Raw genomic sequence first — 21,963 nt, forward strand, 5'->3', positions numbered from 1 at the left:
ACACCACTTTTACATGTGCCCACAGAATGGGGATGGCTTCAATAGTCACCTTGCAAGCACCCCGGTTCCTCTCTCCACCTTACCTTGACAAAGTTTGCGGTTGAATAGTACACCCATGGGATACAATTAGGATCAGAGGGCCCGGGACCTGATCTCTTGGGGACGTTCCATCTGTAAGTTTTTATTTCTCCTGAAATTAAAGAGAAAATTGAAATTGGTTATTAGATTTACCTGAAGAACTCCAAGCAGATCTTTATATATTCTAGTTAGTGGAGATAATTTCTCATTTTCCAGACATGTTCTTACTAAACTCACACCTTGATGCCTATGGGTTCAAACTGTAGAGCACGTCTGTGTGATTTCGGGCTCCTGCCTTCCCTTAGCTTCCATGTTTCTATTGTCAACTAACATTCAGGACGTAAAGATGTATTTCACAGTCCACTGTTTATCCTGCTTGAATTTGGCACATTTTGTCCCCAAGGATCTCCATCTTTGTCTCTAATACCATGATGTCTCATTAACCCTGATTGCCAACTAGAGAGGATCTCCAATCACCTAGCAGACAGTCTGCAGGAATGCCTACAGCATCTAAGTCTGGTTAGACCTGTGCCATACAACCTAGATAACATGGGTTATCCAGATTAGGGTAACCTTTGAGCTTGTCCAGGAGGGAATATCGGTTAACTGAGGTGGGAAGTGTCACTTTGGGTGGCTCTATCTCATGGGCTGCATCCTGGACAGAATAAAAAGAAGGCAAGCTGAGAACCAGCATCCATTTCTCTCTGCTTCCTGACCACTGATGCAGACCCACCATCTCACGTTCCTGCTACCATGACTTCCCTGACATGATGAACCATGACCTGGAACTCCTCCTTCCTTAAGTTTCTTCCCCAGAGTATTTTTGTCAGGAGGAGGGCAGGGGGGAAGGCCTACCATATAACCTAGGCTGTCCTCAAACTCACAATCCTCTTGCCTCGGCTTCTGAACTGCTCAGCATGTATGGCCACATCTGGCTGGAACTTTTTAACTGATATTTGACAAACTACTTAACTTCACTGGTCTACAGTTTCCTTACCAGTAAACTGGGTTGGTCTTCATGCTTTGAGAATTTTTTTAATGATTAATTGAAATTATATAATTAAATACATGGAGGCAATGCTTCATACTACCAGTGGTCAATAAATGTTAACTTTCTGTTTGTGTTTTTGTTTCTGAAACAAAGTCTCCCGATGTAGCACCAAATGAAGACAAAATAACAGGAAACGGGGTCACAGAAGGGAATGAAGTCCCTCAGTTCCATGCTTCATACAAACAACAAAACCCACTGTGTAGGCTGCCTTGGCGGAGTCCATACTCTGTTTTCTGAGCGGTAACTCAAACAAGAGCGTTACCAGGTAAAGAGCCAGGCTTAAGGATGTCTTAAACCCTGTGACCTTTGAATATCCTTATCAGTACCCCTCATAAACTCGAACAGCACACCATAAACCATGTTTCGGTTTCACCTATATAACGAGAGGAAGTTCTTTACAGTAAGACAATTAAGTAAGTTTTATTTTAAACTGAATCTTTAAACTTTGCTCCATCTTTGAACCTGGCTGTAAATTACATCATTTGCACAACATGACATCAGAAGCTACAGAGTCATGCACACAGCTGTGGCTAAGACACTCGAGTGTGATTCTGCCCCTGAGAAGCCCATCCCAACCCCTTGGGTGTGCGGTCCTCTTCTTAACGAACTCCAATTTTGCTTCATGCTGATCATGAAATTCTTTTCTATGCAGAAGTCATGATCCCTGCTACACCCATGTGTAGGCTACTGGAAAGAACTCCTCCATGAGCCCCATAGGCAACGGCGTCACATAGAGGGTAAGAGGTCGATGGCTGTATCTCCCGCTGTTGCTGACAGACTAAACTGGCCTCAGACTGAGGACTCTCACCTGACCCTCCAGAGTACTCACAGGCACACACCACCACACCCAGTTGACTTTTTTATGCTTTAATAACAAGTGTACACACCCCCTATGAGTAGGCACCATATCTACACATCACTGTGGCTGACCCAGGATCTTGCCGAGTCAATATATCCATAGTAACCAGCATGATAGGCACATTGCAGAAGACTCAACTGAGCTTGTTCCCAGTCATTAGCTTCTTGGAACCATCTACACCCCATTTCCATCCTATCAGAACAATGAACCTTTGCCTTAGTGTCTGTACACAAAGCAAAACAGAAGTGATGCATCCATGGAACTTCACTTTTTTTTTTTTTTTTTTTTTTTGATGTAACAGTGGGTAGGGATACAACTTGAGGTGTGATTTCTATTATGTCTCTTTGAAGCCCCTTTGCCGTAAGAATGACCAGACAAACAGCTGGTATTTAGCTTCAGAAAGGCAAGTGACTGCAGGTGTGGTGTTCTTTAAATTGGAATAACCTGTTGTTTGTCCAGTAGCAAAGTAAAGGTGTTCAGTAAATGTTTGTTGAATGATGGCTGTGGAGGTGTGAATAAGAAATGTCTCGCACATGCTCATGTAGTCAAACCTTGTTCCCCCAATTGGTACACTGTTTGGGAAGTTAAGTTCTGGGTCACTGGATACATGATGAGCTCATAGCCCTGGAGACTAGGCAGCGGCTGAGACACACCTAAGAGAATTATCCAAGACCCTCAGAGACCAGAAGAGGAGATCCTGGTGACCTCATCAGGATGGAGCAGACCTTGTGTATGACTTACCCGGCTTTGTGACAGGCACTTCGAGACGCTTCCCACTGTTCGAATCCTCCACACCCTGGGCTGTGATGGAATAGGGCCGACTAGCTTTGTTCTTAAAGATGATGAGGATGGAGTCCCCCACCTCAGCGTGAATCATTGGACCTAAAGGCAAAACACAACAGGACATCACAAATATGTCATGCTCAGCAGTGGAGCCAACCTGAGTTCAAGTTCTTCCACCTTCCCTTAACAGAAGGCCTTGGGTGAATCATGTAATCCGAATCTCAATTTCCTCATCTGCAGAATGGGTTCACTAAGACTTTTCCCATAGAACTATTAAATAGCATTGTGTGTGTATTGTAGGGTTTATTTCTGTCCAGCGAAGCCAGGTATTCAGTGAATGCTGAACTTCTTACTGCTCCGGAGCAACAGAGTTTCAGTTGTAATCTGTGATCCCTTGGATGAGAAGTGTCCGCCAGAGTCTTGGGCATTTGAATATTTGGTCTCCAGTTGGTGGCGCTGTTTGGGAGGTTCAGGTGGGGTAGCCTTGCTGGAGCATGTCAGGAGGGATGGGCTTTGAGATTAAAATCTACACATTTCCAGATTGCTCTCTCTGCTTTGTGCCTGCCCTAAAAGACGTGAGCTCTCAGCTTCCTGCTCTTGTTGCCATGCCTGCCGCCTGCCGCCTGCCGCCTGCCGCCATGCCTCCTTGCCATGCCAGCTCCTATCCCTCTGGAACAGTAAACCCAGGAAAACCCTTCCTTCTACAGGATGCCTTGGTTATGGTGTTTTTCACAGCAACAGAAAACTAACAAATGCCAATACCTGTGTGAAACCTTAAGGGACCCAAACTGCTTATGATCTAGGAAATGGGGTTGGCACTAATGACGAGGCTCCCATGGAATGGTGGGTAGTAAAGGGACTCAGGACAGCACAGGCATGTCACTACTGCATGTCTGGTGCAGACTCTCAGTATGTGCATATTGTGATAGTTAGTTTAACTGTCAACTTGATCCAACCTAGAACCAGCTGAGAAGCATCTTAGTGCAGGGATTGTCTAGATCGGGCTGACCTGCGCTCTTGTCTTTGGAGACAGTCTTCACTGCCTTCATTGATATAAGAAGACACAGCCTGAAAGTGGACAGCTCTGCTCCTTGGTTTGGGGCCCCGGACTGTATGAGAGTACAGAAAGCAACCTGAGCATCAAGCATGCATTCCTTCCTCTCTGCTCTTGAGTGTGGACTGTCTCAAGCTCCCACTGCTGTGACTTCTCCATCAAGTAGACTGTAGCCCGAACTGTGAGCTAAAAGAAACTCTCTTATCTAGGTTGCTTGTTGCCAGCTTTCTTTGTTTGCTTTTTTGTTTTATCACAGCAACAGAAATGAAACCTGGCCAGATGCCTTGAGCGAACACATGCTCTCCGGCCTCTCGTGTGAGCTTCTGTGTCCATGCAGAAGAGTCTGCACCTGCTGAAGCCGGAGAGGCTGTGCCTGATGGCGATGCCCTCCTCATGCCAGTGCCTCCTGCTTTGCAGTGCTAGGGAAACACCCCAACACCTTAGAGTGTGGGGCTCACAGCCATCTTCAGACTCTTTGCCGAAGCATCTCCCACCTGATCCCTAAGGTTCCCTCTTGGGCATCTGGTGTGTTCTACATTCATTCAGAGACATGCCCTTGGATGGTCAATGGTGTGGCAACATCCATTCATTTGTCACTGGAGCAAGCTCCAGCTTGGATTCTGAGAAACATGGCTAAAGCCATTAATCCATCTAAAATCTGAACTACAGTTATCTCCAGAAGTAAAAAGGAACTGCTATGTGTTTGAGCAGTCAGCGTGGGTATAGTTCAGACACTTTGCATGCATTAAAATCATCATTCATTACTGTTTATCGCTCCACTGCACAAGTATGTACATAAGCTATACTGGTTAAAATGATGCCTTCCAGCGGATGGAGCAACGTGATGGGACACGGGGCAATGGTGGACCTGGCACATGCCCACTGAGTTACTGGAAGTCCAGGCCACTGTAAGCTGAAGATGAGTGAAAGGGCCTCACTCTCCACTGGATGATGGCTGCTAACTTGCCCCTGATAGAAGTCACTCATTTCCCTCTGCTGCCAATCAAGTTAGGCTCCTCAGGAGCACGCCCAGCGCCCGCCACTAGCCCAACCCTTTTCTTTGGAGCTCTGTGTGCACTTACAGTTCCAATGAGTGACTCATGCATTACTCATGTGGAAGTAACAAACAAGCTGGTGAGTCACCATGGAGGTGTGGGGGAGGGGAGCACGTAATCATCCTCAGGCTGTTTCACATCAGTCATTATAATATTGAAAATACTGTGTAACCCATACTCACAAAGTTACCTGTGGTGTAAAAAGCACAAATGTAGTTCTCAAATCCTCTAGGCTTCTGCCTTAAAAATATTCTTTTCAAGTGGGGTGGGTCTAATGACTCCAGGTGAGGAGAAGGAGGAAGGAGAGCAGGAAGGCCGTTGTTGATGGCCGCCACACAGATGGGACATCAGCCTGCCCAGCCCATGTGTACGCATGGTCGGTTCTGAGGTCCACAGGTCACTCTCAGCATCCACCTCCACAAGGGAGCTCCTTTCGGCTAGCACTCAGAGTGTTCCATGTCACTGTGCGCACTGAGCCAGGGCCTTGAGGAGGTCCCGCAGACACACTGCCTGATGTGCTGAGTCATCAAACTGTCTAAACTGAAAATTTCTCAGCTCAGTAGAGAGGCCGGAAAGAGGCTCAAGAGCTTGAGACACCTGGTAGATGACAGGGATCCTGATGTGTGTGAGGGGTGGGGCTGGGCAGCGGAGGGGAGAGAGAGGCCTGCCCATGCTTGCTCGCTTGCTCGGGGCTGACAGTGCCTTACCCAGGAGTTGCAGATGCTCCTCCCTCGGTGGCCGGGCTTTAATCTCCACAAATTCTCCATTCGTGTATTCCCTGTAAACCACCTTCTTGTACTGAGAGCCAATCCAGTTTTCAGTGTGATTCATAAATATATCCCCATGTCTGCAAAGAAAAGGCATCAGAAATCAAGGTTGTCAGAAGGCAGGAAGACCGAGAGTGTCTCTGTTATCTGGGGTGCTCTGGGGTGGTGCTCCCCAACCCCAGCTGGGACAGGGTCTCCCGGGGAGTTGGCCTTTGCAACACCTCTGAGAACAGGGCTAGCAGTCAGCACCTCAGAGCCGCTCATGTCCTCATAAAAATAATCCAGCACGGACCCATGGCCACCCTTGGAGACCGTCATTGTCACCCGCTGCAGGGCTCTAAACTGGGCTAACCTTAGAGAGTCCTAATGGGCAACAGCAGCTGTGCCTCTCTGGCTGGTACACACACACACACACACACACACACACACACACACACACACCCTCCTCACAGAAAACACACTCACACACACATACACACACTCCTCACAATAAACACATACACACACACCCTCCTCACAGAAAACACACTCACACACACACACATACACACACATACACCCTCCTCACAGAAAACACACACACACACACACATACACACACACCCTCCTCACAGAAAACACACACACACATACACACACTCCTCACAATAAACACATACACACACACCCTCCTCACAGAAAACACACTCACACACACACTCCTCACAGAAAACACACACACACATAAACACCCTCCTCACACACACTCCTCACAACAAATATACTCTCACACACGTACACCCTCCTCACATAAACACAAACACACACACTCCTCATAATAAATAAACTCACACAATACACCCTCCTCACATAAACACACACACACACACACACACACACACACACACACTCCTCGGCTCTGAAATCCTCCAGGTTTCAGGGCTGTTATTCTCCCCCTCTGAAGACCAAGTCTGCAGGGTGTGTACTGTGAATGTACAAATGTGTGGTCTTGTTATTTTATGTTCTATTAACCCACCCAAACAGTGGATTTTGTGTGTACCTGTTTGAAGATGCTTTAACAGATGCCAGTGTGTGCTAACAGTGACCTCAGCTCACAGCACTGGCCTCAGTCTGAAGCCAGCTTCTCCGCTTTATTTTCTCTGTAAACATATCCCAGCCCTGTTGTGCTTGGGAACCCGAGACAGGGCTTCTACACCCCCGCTCTTTCCAAGAGTGGACCACATAAAGCACACACATGCACAAGCTGTGGCATGATGCAGGTCAAGAACACCTCTTCACAATGGCAGGCCTGAGACACGACTCCGAGATCTGCCTCAGTTACCATTGGCTGTGGATGTGTGAACTAGGCCTCTGAGGTTTCCACAGCTCTTCAGATATCATCAGATTACCACAGGAACCTCAAGTGCTTCTGAGTGATGTGGGAATACTCTGGGGGGTGCTCCCTTCCTGTGTGTCCTCAGGGCCTTCCTGGACACCATTCTCCGAGAGTGGGGCGTGACAAACACATTTTAACAAACAGGCACATTTGTAAATGTGAAGCCTGTGAAAATTAAGGACCAGCTCTTTGTGTCTGTCACTGAAGTAAGTCACAAAAGATGAAGAAGAAAACTCAGAAACAGCTAGATGTCATGGCACAACTGTAATCCCAGCGGCTCGGAGGCCGAGACAGAAGGATGGCTGGTTCAAGACCAGTGAGATGCTGTCCCCAAGAAAACAAAAAACTTTCCCTTCCAAAGTAAGGTGAGTCTAATGTCCTTCCATGTCTCCCAAATTAACCACCTGTGCTCTAATCCAAGAACAGTCCACATACCACCCACACAGCCTCCTTCCTGCTCTCTTCTCTGCACACACAGTGGTCCCCCACTCTGAGGCTGACCCTCTCTTCCTGTGGGAAACCTTTCAGTGATGCTCTCTGCAAACCTTCTCAGTTTGGCTCAGTGCCTGCACTATCTGGTTTTCCTCAGTTCTGAACCTGACTGGCTGGCACTTCCTGCCCCCAGACACTGTGTCCTTTTAAATGTTTGCTCTCTTGAGCATGGTGAGCCCTTGACCCATCCTGTCCTTGGACGCGTTAGTTGCTCTACCAAGAATTCTTTCCCTCTTCTGTACTGTCTTACTCTCCACATCTCATTTCACGGACTGCTTCCTCCAGGGAGTCTTTGCTAACTGGCCCTCCCGCACCACCCCAGATGGGGCTGTGTGCTCCACTGTGAGCTCTCACTAACCTCCTGTCTGTTAGAGCTTGTGGCCCTCGCTGCTTGGTCCAGCATTGTCCTTGGGGACGACGTGTTCAGTGTGGGAAAGCCCCAGTCTGTGCTCCACACAGTTTCACCGGCGTTTCACACAGAGGACATTCAACAGACGCAGTGCCACCTCTGGCCCTGGCTATGGCAAAGGGAGAGAGCCTGCTTTTGTAGCCAGTGGGTCTTAGCCACGCTTGTGAGCGGCACAGACCCAGGTTGTGCTCTGTTTACTGGCTGCCAGTTCTCCTCTTCTGGAAGAGGCACACATAAATTGCTGTATGAGAACTTTATCAAACCTGGGGCTGGGCAGGCGCTGACTGAATGAGTCAAGTGTGCTGTGAGGCCATTATGACGCATTGTTTATAAAAGTTTTAGTATTATCTGGTGTATAATTACTGTTCAGTAGACGTTCATTATGGTGACTCCTGGAATTGCTAAATTATACACATACTGGTCTTCAAGCTCTAGAGTGCTAGCACCGTAACTTGTCTTTAACAATTTAATCTACTTTCTCAGATTTCCTCTTGTTGCACAAATCTGGTGTGAAGTTGTGCTGATGGGTCCATGTGTCATTTTTCTGGAATCCGGCTGCCTTCCCAGCACACTCTAAAGAAACCCCCAGTGAAGAAAGTCAGGCACCAAGAGGGTCTGTGCTGATCAGGACAATAAATGTCTCAGAGATGACTAGTGCCAGAAAGTGGGTCAAAAATAATAGCCTTGGGGCCAAGTCAGATGCATAAGCTGGAGGTGTGGCCGGATACACCTTTGAGCTTCTCCAGGGACTGAAGCAGAGGAAGAAACTGAATTCCAACCTGGGCAACTCAATGAGATCCTGTCTCAAGCAAGCAGCTGTTGGTATGAGTGATAGAGTGCTTATGTAGCAGGTAGGTGGCCTCGGTTTGATCCCCAGTACTGAAAAAAATCCAAGGCACGAAAGCTGGCATGTAGAGAGCGTTGGCCTCTCAGCTCCGATCACTGGAGGCACTGTGGATGTGTGCCACAGGGCATGCACACACCGTCATTGTGGGGTTATGGGTGCTGTCAGAGCAGGACAAGTTTTGCAGACTGAACACAGGTCATCAGTCTTGGGCAGCAAGTCCCTTACCTACTGAGCTATTTTGCTGTCCCCGTGCCTCATATAAACCGATAAAACTATAGACTTCGGTACACTTTGAATGTGTGGCAGGTCCGTATCCCACCTCACTTTTGTTGACTTATGGTCAATAACCAGAGCAGTAGGGAATTCATTCATGTTTCCCATCCTTCCCACCAGCACGCTCTTGTTATTCTATACCGCTTGTCGCCGAGTCCCAGGGCCCGAAGCTAGACTTCACCGCTCATTCAGACCCACTGGAGCTTCAACCGTAAGTTAAAGTAGAGGCTGCGGTGATGGCGGCCGCAGAGTGAAATAACCGCTTTAGAGACGGTCAAGTTAGTTTTCATTTTCCACAGAGAACATCAGTGTTCAACTTGGACTGGCAGCAGGAGTTGTCCCAAAGCAACATGTGTAGATTAGCAAATTGTTCGTGAATAATTGAGTAGCTTTTTAAATGCTCTTGCCCTCAGGACAAACCTTCTCCATAGTCACTTTGATTTTTTTTTTTCATTTATCTCTAAGATGGCAGTGTTACAGTAGCTTTTCCCCAAAACAATGGCTGGCAAGTAAGAAAAGAACTGACGGGGAGCGCAAGGAAAGCAGCGGTGGAGGTGTTTGTGTGCTGCAGACATAAGGATTTGTAGATCGGTGGTAAGAGCCAGGAGGGAAGGGAGTACGGAGACAGTGTGGTGTGGTGGAGAGAATGTGGATTCTCCCTGGGACGATCTGCATTCAGCTCCTGCTCAGCTAAAGACTAGCTCAATGCCCCCACTCTTCCTACCAGGCTCCCTCATCTGCATGCCAGGGCAGTTGTATCCAAGCAGCAGGAGGTTGTCTGCATGCCAGGGCAATTGTATCCAAGCAGCAGGAGGTTGTGAAGTAGACAGTGTTAAGGTGGGGAAGTCTACAGTCTGTGAGGGACGGGATGCCTTCCTGGTGCCCAGACTCTCCCAGTGGGCCCCAAGGAGCTTGGTCCCCGAACTCCAGAATAAGACAGTAGAGGACCAAGACTCATAACCTTTGTGTGGCTTGAGCATCGCCGATGCTTCAACATGTGATCTTGGCTGGTGTCACTCCAACAAAGTGTCAGTCTGTCTGATTTCCTGGGTGCCTTGGAGGTCTTCTCTTCCCACCCTGACTCAGGAATCTCTTTCAAGGCAGCAGCCTCAGATCATCCCTGGATGTCCCCACCTGGATCCATGTTTGCCAGAGGCATTTCCTCCGCTCCCCTCCCCTGCACTAATGGGTCTACAGCAGCCCGTCTTCTCACCTGGATCCACACACCTCCTCTGCCTCACCTGGTTCATTTTCCTCCCAGTCCCACCATTGCTGTGGATCCCCCTTTCCTCTAAATACTTCCATCTGCATTCTCTTTCAAAAGTCTATCTATCCATCTGTCCATCCATCCATCCATCCATCCATCCATCCATCCATCCATCCATTCTCCTCAGGCATGAAGTAGACCAATCAAAGCTAGGGGACTAGGAGAGGTACAGGAATCCACTATGGTGCCCTTAGGATGACCTGCTTCCAGGTGAGGAGACAGAGTGTCACTAATTTTCTATACTCATAAGGAAAAGTCTCTGCCTGCAGAACTGCGCACAGAAAACCCGGCCACTTGGTTTCCAAGGGTGCTAAGGCCCACAGAGCACGCGCATTCCCACCGAAGAGCCGTGGCTTCGCCCATGGTACCTTTCCCCTCCTGCGTCCAAGTGCTGCTTTTCGAACTCCCAGTTTTTGTTAGGGGCATAATCCCATTCTACCTCTTCAGCGGCGATGAAAAAGGTTCTTAGCATCCCGTAGGGTGGCTCAGAAGGGTCCCTGTTGCCACAGCTGCTGACCTCATAGATCTGACCCATGCCTCTCACGAAGTGGTGCAAAGTGGAACAGAACACCTTGAAAATACCTGAGGAGAAAAGGCTCGGCATTGTGCCCACGACTTGATATTTCTGGTGGTGATGTCTTACCAAACTTACACATCTTATCCCAATATCAGTAACCAGTAATGTGGACTTTTAGAATACCAACCTCATGGTGTTTTTAAAGCAGAGCTCGTGAGGAATAAATTACTTTGATTATAATATTTTTGGAGGGAAAATGCTATATAAAATTCATTTGTAGTAGGGGGAAAAATCAGAATATTATTACCAAGAAAGGAATTCTCTGGATCATCCCTATTAGTACACACCTGCTTACAGTCACTTCTGGAAAATTACTGATTCTTATGACTCTCTCAGCCCAGCCCAGTTTATAGGGAACTAATTACCTATGAGATGAAAGACCTAGGCAACGTTCAAATTAGGCCATGGTTAGGGATTTTTCCCTGAAGGATTTTGTAAATTATAAAGCAAGTAAGCATGAAAGTCAAATGGATTACTTCATTACAGCCTTGAGCCAGGGAGGGCTCCTGTGTATCATGCTGGATAGAACAGAGAAAGAAAGAGATCAGCTGTAGCTCTCTACAGAGTATCAACAATGGTATCTGAAGGAGATTTATGTAATCTAAAAACTGAATTTCTAGCTATGTTGGTATCTGAGATGTGTGTGTGTGTGTGTGTGTGTGTTTAGAATACATACACACACATATGTATACATATAGAGAGAGAGATTCAAATTAAACTCACCATAAAAATATGTGAAATAAAATCATTGGAGATATTAACTATGAATGAAATTGTTGGATTAATCTTCCCATTCTCTAACAGGCTGTTCTTAGAGGCAACTGGTTAGTTTTCCATAACTACCTATGATGTACAGAGAGAGCTCTGTTCTTGCTCCATATGGAGCTGTTGTCTAAATACTGACTGTCATTTCTGGATGAGAAGAATTGGTTTGTTTGATGGGTCCATTGCACCCACTTTGAACAGAATCCCAATAAAGTAAATACAAAAGGTATTATTAGTGTTATAGATGCTAGGAAGGTATAATACGAAATCATAGAGAAGACACATGAAAAGACTTCTCTCTAAACCATAGAGAAGATACCTGGGAAAACCTCTCTATCTCTACACCATAGAGAAGACACCTTGGGAAGACCTCTCTCTACACCATAGAGAAGACACCTTGGGAAGACCTCTCTCTACACCATAGAGAAGACACCTTGGGAAGACCTCTCTCTACACCATAGAGAAGACACCTTGGGAATTATTGAAGTAAGCAGGCCTTTTGCCAGTCACTGATACATGCTCCCCACCAAACACAAGCCAGAAAACATCACTAGGTGATGATCCTTACAAGCCCATGGGGTGTATGAGTAAATACCAAAGCAATGGAATGAGAAACAGATCACTAAGTGTATGGCAGCCAGCGCTGTCTTTGAGTCCCAGATTCTATGGATTAGAACAATTTGGCTGTTCTCAGTCCATGCTCCTTTTTGGTGCGTGTTTGAAAACCTGCATTACACTCAAGGCAGTTCTTGGTTTGGGTGATTCATAATCGATCGAGTATATTCATGCAGACAGGTGGAACACTGTAGGAGCATTTCGAGACAAAGAATACAGAGTTTCTATTTGCTACAGAAGGAAGTTCTTGGGCAAAGGTTTTGAAGCCCCAGCCTCAAGCTATTAACTGATCACACAGAACCATCTCTGCTGTGATTCCAAAGGGAAGTCAAGAAGTAGAAAGTTCATGATTAGGGGAGATGTCCATCAGGGGCTCATCTCAGGGGCCATTGCTCTGGGCTCTTGCTCAGACTGATGATGATGTTGAGAAGGAAACATGTTGAATGCCCATCACAGTTGTCATCCTCTCTGGTGAGCAGCCGTGCTCTTATGTATTTCTCTGTATCTTTTGTAAAAATGTCCTAATGGTCTCTTTAGTTGGGAATCTCTAAGGGAAGAGGTTCCAGGGGCAACATGGACTCCAAACCCAGTGCAACTTACCTTCTGGGGAAAGCAAGGTGCTCAAGGGAATAAAAATAAAGACATCCTCAAATAACTCATCCCCAAACCACTATCCACCCCCAGGGAAAGGAGACCAGGCTACAGTAACAGCCACATCCACAGCTTCATAGCCCAAAGCATCCACTAGGCTGTCCATACCAGGTAGATGCTTCAAAGAATAACTTCAGCTATGTTTGTGCTTCATGAAAGCAAGAAGTATCTGTTTTTTACAGAGCTTTTTTTCATGGCTATGAATTAACACATTCACCTAGTATTCACAAGGATTTGTCTCAGATCCATGGGAATTCACCAGACGTTTATATGAATCATCAGGGGTTCACGTGGATTCACATAGGGTTCACCTGGGTTTACCTGGATTCACTCAGGGTTCATGTGGGTTAACCTGAGGGTTACCTGGATTCCCCCCAGGGTTCATGTAGCTTAACTTGGAGTTCACATGGATTCCCCCAGGGTTCATGCGGGTTAACCTGGAGTTCACATGGATCCCCCTATGGTTCATGTGTGTTAACCTGAGGGTCACATGGATTCCCCCAGGGTTCATGCAGGTTAACCTGAGGGTCACATGGATTCCCCCAGGGTTCATGTGTGTTAACCTGAGGGTCACATGGATTCCCCCAGGGTTCATGTAGATTAACTTGAGGGTCACATGGATTCCCCCAGGGTTCATGTGGGTTAACCTGGAGTTCACATGAATTTTCCCGGGGTTTATGTGGGTTAACCTGAGGGTCATGTGGATTCCTCCAGGGTTCATGTGGGTTAACCTGGAGTTCACATGGATTCTCTCACAGTTCATGTGGGTTAATCTGGGGGTCACATGGATTCATCTGGGGTTTATGTGGATTCTCCTAGGTTTGTGTGAATGTGGCTCATCTGGGATCTGTGGACAAAGCCATGTAAAGGATCCCAGCTGTGCGTCTATCTTATCCCTCTATCTTTCACTCTATGTGTTTGCACTGAAATAGCCAGAATTCTGATTTGAATCAAAACTATATCTGCTTGCGGAGTTTTTGGAGTGCCAAGGTCTACCAGTTTTTCCTGGACAAGAATTGTATGAGGACGAGTTGGGATTTGATCACCTGAGATGGCCCTGCCAGGCTTACCTGCATGGTCCGGCTGCATGAATGCCGTTGTGGACATGTGGGGAAACAGAGCCAGGGAGTCACGATGAGTCCCTCGTAGGTGGATGGTGTTGCCTTGAAAATAAACTCCATGCATGTCTGTGTCAGTGCCCATTCCAATCAAGTGCCAGGAAACTCTGTCTTTCTTGCACATGCTGAGGCCTGGCTGGCTGCCATACATGTAGCCATTAATAGCTAAATGGAAGGAAGAAGATGATGAATGCCTGTTGTGGAATATTATTTTAAGATGTGTTACATTTGTTTATGCTGTGGAACATTTGTTTAATGATGCAAAGATGTGTTGCATTCTTTCATGTTGCATTTGTTTAACTCTGTGAAGCTGTGATACTTTGCCTGCCTAAAACACCTGATGGTCTAATAAAGAGCTGAACATCCAATAGCAAGGCAGGAGAAAGGATAGGTGGGGCTGGCAGGCAGAGAGAATAAATAGGAGGAAAAATCTGGGTTTGAGAAAAGAGGGAGGAGTGAGAAAAGGAGGAGAGGAGGATGCCAGGGGCCAGCCACAGAGTAAGAAGGAAAGAAAGATAAATAGAATAAAGAAAGGTTAAAAAGCCCAGAGGCAAAATGTAGTTAAAGAGAAGAGGGATCATTTAAGTTAGAAAAGCTGGCTAGAAACAAGCCAAGCTAAGGCCGGGCGTAGAATAAATTTACTTTGGAGCTGGGTGGCCGGCCCCCAAAAGAGTTAAAAAAGAAAAACTACAAGTGCCCATTGCAGTTCTGCAGTCATACTGAAAACACCATCTCACAAAGCGGTCATCAGTGTGCTCGTGGAGAATCTCAAGCATGTGAACTAGAGGATGAGTGCTACTGGGAAAAAGACACATGGTGTCTAGAATTAACAATAAATCTGAAAATATACTAAAATTATAAAATTTAGCAATACATATTCTAAGACAGTAATTCCAAAAATCACTAAAGAGATAGCTCAGTGGTTAAGAGCACTGGCTGCTCTTTCAGAGGACCTAGGTTCAATTCCCAGCACCCACATGGTGATGCAAACATCTGTAATTCTAGGCCCAGGGAATCTGACTCCCTCTTCTGCCTTCCATAGGCCATATAGTCCATAGGCATACATGAAAGCAAAACACTCATTCTTATAATAAAATAATAAAAATAAATTTCAAAAAAATATCAATTGACTTTTCCACGTTCCCATATTCCTCTAGTGTTTTCTCATGTTAGCACTTGGGTGAGTTGGAAGAGAATCTTTTCTGTCTTTAGACATGTATTTAATGCTTTCATTTCTAGATCTTTCATTAATTAATTAATTAATTCATTATTCACTCATTCATTCATCAAATACCATTTGAATACAGCTTATAAAATAAGTTTTTTGGGTTTCTCCTTTTCTTGCCATACAAACAATATTGGAACTAGAACCCAGTTTAAAATTAAAATGAAATATGAACCTAGAAATACTACTTTCCCTGAAATGTGCTTTTTGATGATGTAGGAATATGAGTGTCATGTGGTCCAAACTACGCTTAGGCTGGATTTGACGTACCCATCAATTGTGTTATATTTTCTACACAGGGCATCTCCGAGGACACCTTTCTTTTAAAGTTTGGTTTTCCTCTATGGCATGACCACGTCCTCACTCACAGCTTAGTTTCTCCCTTTTATTGTCAACTAAAAAAACATAACGATGCATGCCTGTAATTCCATCACTTGGGAGGTGGAGGCAGAAGGATCAGGTGTTCAAAGTTTGAGGCCAGTCTGGGATACACAAGCCCCTGTCTCACAAACAAACAACCAAACAAACATCAGAAACAAATTCACGTCCAGTTATAGCAAAGCTCTCCTGGAAGCTGAGATTGAAGGTCATTACTCCCTGAATTCCACAGGTCCAGGGGGGAGGCGGGGGCTCTGTTGGACCTGAGCATTGAGGATCATGGGAGTTTGTGACCTGATTGCTGCAGGTTATTGTAACCTTGAGCTTTGGGAACAAGGGAGGGATTTGAGAGTCTATTTATGTGTTCTTCTATATTGTTTTAAAAGGTAATAAAAACGTTATGCTTGGAGCTGAAATGGGAGCCCTCACAGCCCCACACTGACATGTTACAGCATGCTAGCAAGGGGCCAGCTGCTCACTCTTGTGGTTCTGGTGTCTGGCTCTGCCTGGCTGCATCAGGCAACATAGCTGAGACCGATAGAATCCTCTGTTAGTCACAATCACTGGGTGGTTTGCCGTTATGATATAAAGAGAAACTGAAAAAGAATTAATTCTCCCACATTAAGATGGGGTGGGAACCACTAGTGTTTGAGGAATTAACCCTTGCAGCAGTTGCTCATTCTAATTGATTAGATAATTAGTATGATTACTCTCCATCGTCTCCTGTGGGAGTCTAGATGTGGGAACTCCATCAGTCATTTCCACACTTTGGATCTTCTGTGTTCTTTGCTACTTCAGACTCTGTATTGCTTTGTCTAAGGATGGCACGATGTTTTAGAAGTGTCAGATTCACAGTATCTCTGGGAGCTCATGGAGCTGAAGGAATGAAATGATTTATCTTCCGACCATGAGCAATACCAAAGACACCAAAGTTAGGAAGTCAGGTGGGCGCCGCCACCACATTTCCCAGAGTGCCTCAGCTTTTCGTACCATGCATCCGGTTGGATTTCACAAATTCCTTGTCTTCTTTGTCAACACTGAAGGGATGCCAAGTAAATTTCTGGATGTTTTCATCAAGATACCTGCTGAGATTCTCATCAAAGACTGTGAACAGTAGGTAAAATTCCTTGTCTATTCCTTTCTAGAGAAAACGAAGAAACAAAGACATACAACATACAGCTTGAATTAGTCCTAAAATTCACACAAAGTGGGTCATCAACATTAGCATAGACTCACTCATCACTTCCTAAGTCAGGATTCTGAGTGTGGTCTATCTGTTGCTGTCCTCATGCCTAAGGTATGCTATCCAAGCCAGTCTCTATCCTGTAGCTTGCCTCACAGGGATCCTTAGCAATGCTATCCAATTGCCTCTCTCTCAATTATATTATGTAAGCTCAGTGGTCCCCTTCCTATCCACCTGCTCTTCCTGTATTCTATATATTTCTGTCTTTGGTCATGCATGGTCTTAACTTTTCAAAAATTAGACAAACCCTCATAACCACACAAGTAAGTTTCAGAAGAAAGAGACACTGCTTTGTCACTGGCCATTGCTGCTTAATCTCCAGTACACTGCTGGTCCCTCCCACCTACAACCCTGGGGAGAATGTGGTGGCACTGATGGCCTACCTGTGTCCCATCAGCGTTGAGGGTACCCTTTTTACAGACCAGCAAAGGCCCCACAAGCCCAGCACTAGTGTCCTTGATTGGCTGAACTGCTGAGAAGTAAAGATAGGTCAGGCAGGGGGGATCTTCATCCGTCGGGCTGACACTCTCAGGCACTGTCCACCTGTAGGTGAAGGTTTCACCTGGCTTGACATGAGCCCCTGGTTTCAGAAATCCTGAGGATGCAAATGAAATAGTTGCACACAGCCAAGAACATTAAGCCTGGGTTTCCAGTCCTGGTTGGCTCTCTCTGATGACATATTTTACAAAAGGAAAGTTGTTTTTTTCTTACAAATTCTACTATGGGAACCCTGGACCTCAGATGCCATTTTATGAGATAGAAGCTAAAATAGAAGTGTTTCTTTATTTGCAGATTGTATCCTATTTTGTTCGCATACCATGTTTAGCCAGCCAGTTTTAAACAAATGATAGTGTTGCGTTCACACAATTAAATACAAGTCTGTAAGATACCACTAAATATCTCCTATGTGAAATATATCATACTCAGTCCTGAAGAAGATGCCCTGAAAATTAAGCAAGAATTCCGCCTTTGGGGGCTGGGAGAGAAGGCTCAGTAGTTAAGAGCACATACTGCTCTTGCAGAGGACCTGAGAGCAGTTCCCTCATACCCATATCAGGCAGCTCACAGCAGCATGCAACTCCAGCTTCGGGAGATCTGATGCCTTCTTCTGGTCTCAGTAGGGACCTTCATTACACACACACACACACACACACACACACACACACACACACACACAAGAATTTAAAAATAAATCATCAAAATAGAACCTTATCTTTAACAAGCTTGAAATCTGGGAGGCAAATGTAGCAAATAAATCAAACAACAAAAGCCAGAGCTTATGAGCAAATGCCCAGGGTTCAGAGCTGCTAAACAGACATCCTGGGTTGAAATTAAGATTCCAAATCCCAGGCAAGCACACTGGTCTTTCTGACTTGAACAACACTACAAGTTTACTCTACATCTGACTTTTGCTCTTCAAAAAGGTGTCCAGTGAGTTTTCTGAATAAAATAGTGGAAAATTCAAACATTCTCACTGTCTCTCATGTTTCCTGTGAACTGACCCCACCCCAGTTACTCTGAGCATTTTGGATTGAGGATGAAGAGGGCAGGCAGGGGGTACGATGAGCACAGAAATTCTGCTGTAGGAGATGGGGTAGATCTGAGGGAGCACCTCCCTCCTCTGTTCTGTTTCAACCCTTCGCCATCACTATAAAGCCTGCTCCCCACTGGTCTGGCTTCATTCAAGATCACAAGGAGTTATCTCAGGTAGCCATGATGTCTAGTGTAGAGTAGGGATGTGTACCAAAAAAACTGGAGTTTCCCATGAGCAATACCAGCAATGCAAGGATAGTTCCCACTGCCCCTTGTGTGTGCAGAGAGCCTGTACTCCCTGCTCTTTGAGAGACAGAGGCTGTAGATGTTGGCCCACAATACTGATTTTCAATAAATATCTGCTGGTGGATACAACAGAGACCATGTGTGAGATGTTTATGTAAACAAAATGATGCCTCAGCTCTCACCGGCAGAATTTCCTGCAACTCGCAGTAGACATGCTCTCCATGTCGGAGAACTGGAAGAGACTGTGGAATCTCTTTGCCATTGAGGGGAAAGAAATGAACGTTTTCTAAGAGATGACTGTGGGCTTAACCCAGCCCTAAATGCTCTCAGCCCTGTAAGGTTGTTGTTAATATCTGTAATTGATCAGCAAGAAGAGCAACATTCACAGTTTAAAAAATCATTCACACGATTGGAATTGGGAAAAGAAGGGACTAGGAACTTGAGCCAAATCTGTCTCCTTTTTGTGTTTATGGTGGATGTACTTGTTCATGTGGGGGGATGCAGTGTGGGTGTATTCATTGGGAAGTCAGAGGTCAACTTCGCACATCTTTCTCATCACTCTCCACCTTAGTTGTTGAGACAGGGTCTCTCATCGAACATGTAGCTCACTGATTTCTACACTGAATCTACTCTGAAAAGAAAAAAAAAGAGGATATGGATATGATAAGATAAAAGGTAGATTATTGAATCTACTCTGAAAAGAAGGGGAGGATATAGACATGATAAAATAAAAAGGTAGATTATTAAATCTACTTTAAAGAAACAACTATTAGTTTTAAATATTTTGCATTGGATTGGATTTTGTATATTGCATACAAATTTTGTATATTGATACAAATTTGAGATTATTTTTCTTAGAATATACTGTACATATATTTCTAATCTTAGTCAAGGTATTGAACCTATACAATTCATTTAAAATGTAATGCAATTTTCTAGTTCTTGAAAGTTATTATTACTAACTAATTAGGATATAAAGAAATGAAAGTAGTCATTACAATCAAACTTGTAGGTCATGTTAGGTATGTTTTCAAGGTCAAACAGATATATTTTAGATAGACAGGTCATCTTCAAACATTTCAGAGATCTACAAAATATGGCATTTAAGATGTTTGGATAACATAGATTTTTTTTTTAATGGCAATGAGACATGTCTGCTCCTGGCAGCACCAATCTACTTCAGAGAAGATGATAGGTGTCGAAGGCAAATTACCCACTGGACAAGAAAATGCCCTTGCCTCAACTGCTGACAGTATTCTGTCCAAATGGACAAGCAGGACACAAAAGAAAGGACTGTGAACTTTGCCAAGACAAAGTAGGGAAACTCTTTAGAAAATCCTGCTTCACAGATAAGTCTGTCAGATATGCTAGACTTGTAGGCCAAAGATGGATGCCCCAATATTGCAGAGGAATCTTGGGTGACTGTTCTGGCAGTCATCTGTTTCTGTCATTTCTTGCATTTTCTGGGGGGTGGGGAGTCATTTGTTTGCACCTTCTGTTTATTTAAGTAATATTATTTCCTTCTTGGGTCTCTGAGGGAGTTGAAGACTAGATAGTTATAGTTTTCTTTATTAATAAATTCAGAAAAGAAACTAAAGAGATGTAAAGTGTATAAGGTTGAGAGACATCAAAAGACATTTTTTGGTTGGTAGTACAAGTTAGGATAGAAAGTGAATTAGGTACAACATTTTGGACTCAACAAAATAGGATAAATAATGAAGTATTTTCTCTGAATTTGTCAAATGTTAATGGACTGGACATTGTTAATTCTTAACTATATATTGTATATACTTATTGTACGTATTGTATATAGTTTTTCTTTTATTAGTTATAACCTTCTTTTATTATTTTAGACAAAAAAGAGGGAAATGTGGTGACATATTGTGTACTCTAATAAAATTTGCCTGAAGATCAGAGAACAGAACAAGTCACTAGATCAAACATAGACGCCAAGCAGTGGTAGCACACACCTTTAATCCTAGCACTGGGAGGCAGAGATCTGTGAGTTCAAAGCCACCCTGGACTATATGAGATTGACTCAGTCTTGGAGAGAAACAGAGCCAGGTAGTAGTGGCACACACCTTTAATCTTAGTACTTGAGAGTCACACGCCTTTAATCCCAGCACTTGAGATCTCATGCTTTTGCTTGGGAAGCACACATGCCTTTAATCCCAGGAAGTGATGGCTGGGCAGAGAAAGTCATATAAGGCGTGAGGAGACTGGAACTAGAGCTTTTTCGGCAGAAGCCTTTTCGGCTGGAGAGCCTTTTCAGGCTGAGGAGTCCTAGAGGTAAGAGGTGACTGTGGTTTGTTCCTTTGTCTCTCTGATCTTCCAGCATTTACCACAATATCTGGCTTCAGGTTTTTTATTAAAAGGTCATTTAGCAATTCATGTTACAAATGAGCTTCAGGGATCTGCTTTTTACACACACACCCCACACACACCAGCGATGGTGTGTGGACATGCTCCATCCTGCTCCCAGCTTCTGCATGGATTCTCAGGATCCAAATTCAGGCCTTCACGCTTGCACAGTAAGTATTCTACCCACTGAGTCATCTTCCCAGGACCTCTGTCTCTTTCTTAATCCTTTCCTCACTCATCCTATTTCCTTGATAAGCTGGGTTGAGACTCACCATCTATATTTGGAGCTGCGTCCGACGCCTTGTCATAGAACACACCATGGGGTAAAATGCTGTAGACCTTGTCAGCTTTGTTAGCAAAGGTCACTAGCAGGGTGTCACCCACCTCTGCCTTGATGACTGGACCTGGGAAGCCAGAGAAGAGGATGAAAAGAGATGGGAGAAATAAATCAGAGCAGAAGTCATTCTTCAGAGGTGTCTGCTCCCAGGTGAACACATCCCCTTCAAAACATCAGAAAACACGTCCTGTACCAAGGATTCCAAGATGGGCTTCAGTCTCAGAGGGTATCTTTCTTTTACTAAAAGTGGCATCAACATATTCCATGTACCGAGCCTTCCAGTACTTCCCTCCTATTCTGTTTTCAGCTTGTGTGAAGTACACCGCAGAGTCACTGTGGAAAGATGTGGGAATCTGAGAATATATCCAGATTCATCTCCCAAATGCATTCATCATGGAACCCATTTTGCATCTGTTTCAGGGGATCAGACACCCTCTTCTGGCCTCCACAGGCATCAGGCTTGCACAAGGTAAACAAACATATATATAGGCAAAAAACCTATACATGTAAGATAAAATTATTTTTATATCAACTTGAAAAATACTATGTCTTGTGGAAGCCCAGAGACTCAAGACTAGGGAGGGGAGGTTTCACTTTAGAAGCA

The 21,963-nt window shown here is 44.9% G+C and overlaps 1 protein-coding gene across 1 annotated transcript in view; it reads right to left on the reverse strand.

The window, feature by feature from the left end:
- Positions 1–21,963, reverse strand: part of Hephl1 (hephaestin like 1) — a 69,356-nt gene that overhangs the window by 10,985 nt on the left and 36,408 nt on the right. Inside the window, exons 7-15 of the mRNA XM_052752688.1 lie at positions 21,553–21,692; positions 21,295–21,426; positions 17,266–17,477; positions 16,630–16,780; positions 13,989–14,201; positions 10,679–10,892; positions 5,588–5,727; positions 2,730–2,870; positions 84–190 (exon numbers count right to left, since the gene is read on the reverse strand). Of these exons, the coding sequence (XP_052608648.1) occupies positions 84–190; positions 2,730–2,870; positions 5,588–5,727; positions 10,679–10,892; positions 13,989–14,201; positions 16,630–16,780; positions 17,266–17,477; positions 21,295–21,426; positions 21,553–21,692 (1,450 nt within the window). The remainder of the gene's footprint in view (positions 1–83; positions 191–2,729; positions 2,871–5,587; positions 5,728–10,678; positions 10,893–13,988; positions 14,202–16,629; positions 16,781–17,265; positions 17,478–21,294; positions 21,427–21,552; positions 21,693–21,963) is intronic.

The sequence above is a fragment of the Peromyscus californicus genome, unplaced genomic scaffold (genome assembly GCF_007827085.1).
Source record: "Peromyscus californicus insignis strain IS unplaced genomic scaffold, ASM782708v3 Scaffold_11__1_contigs__length_118956290, whole genome shotgun sequence".
In the NCBI taxonomy this organism is placed as follows: Eukaryota; Metazoa; Chordata; class Mammalia; order Rodentia; family Cricetidae; genus Peromyscus; species Peromyscus californicus.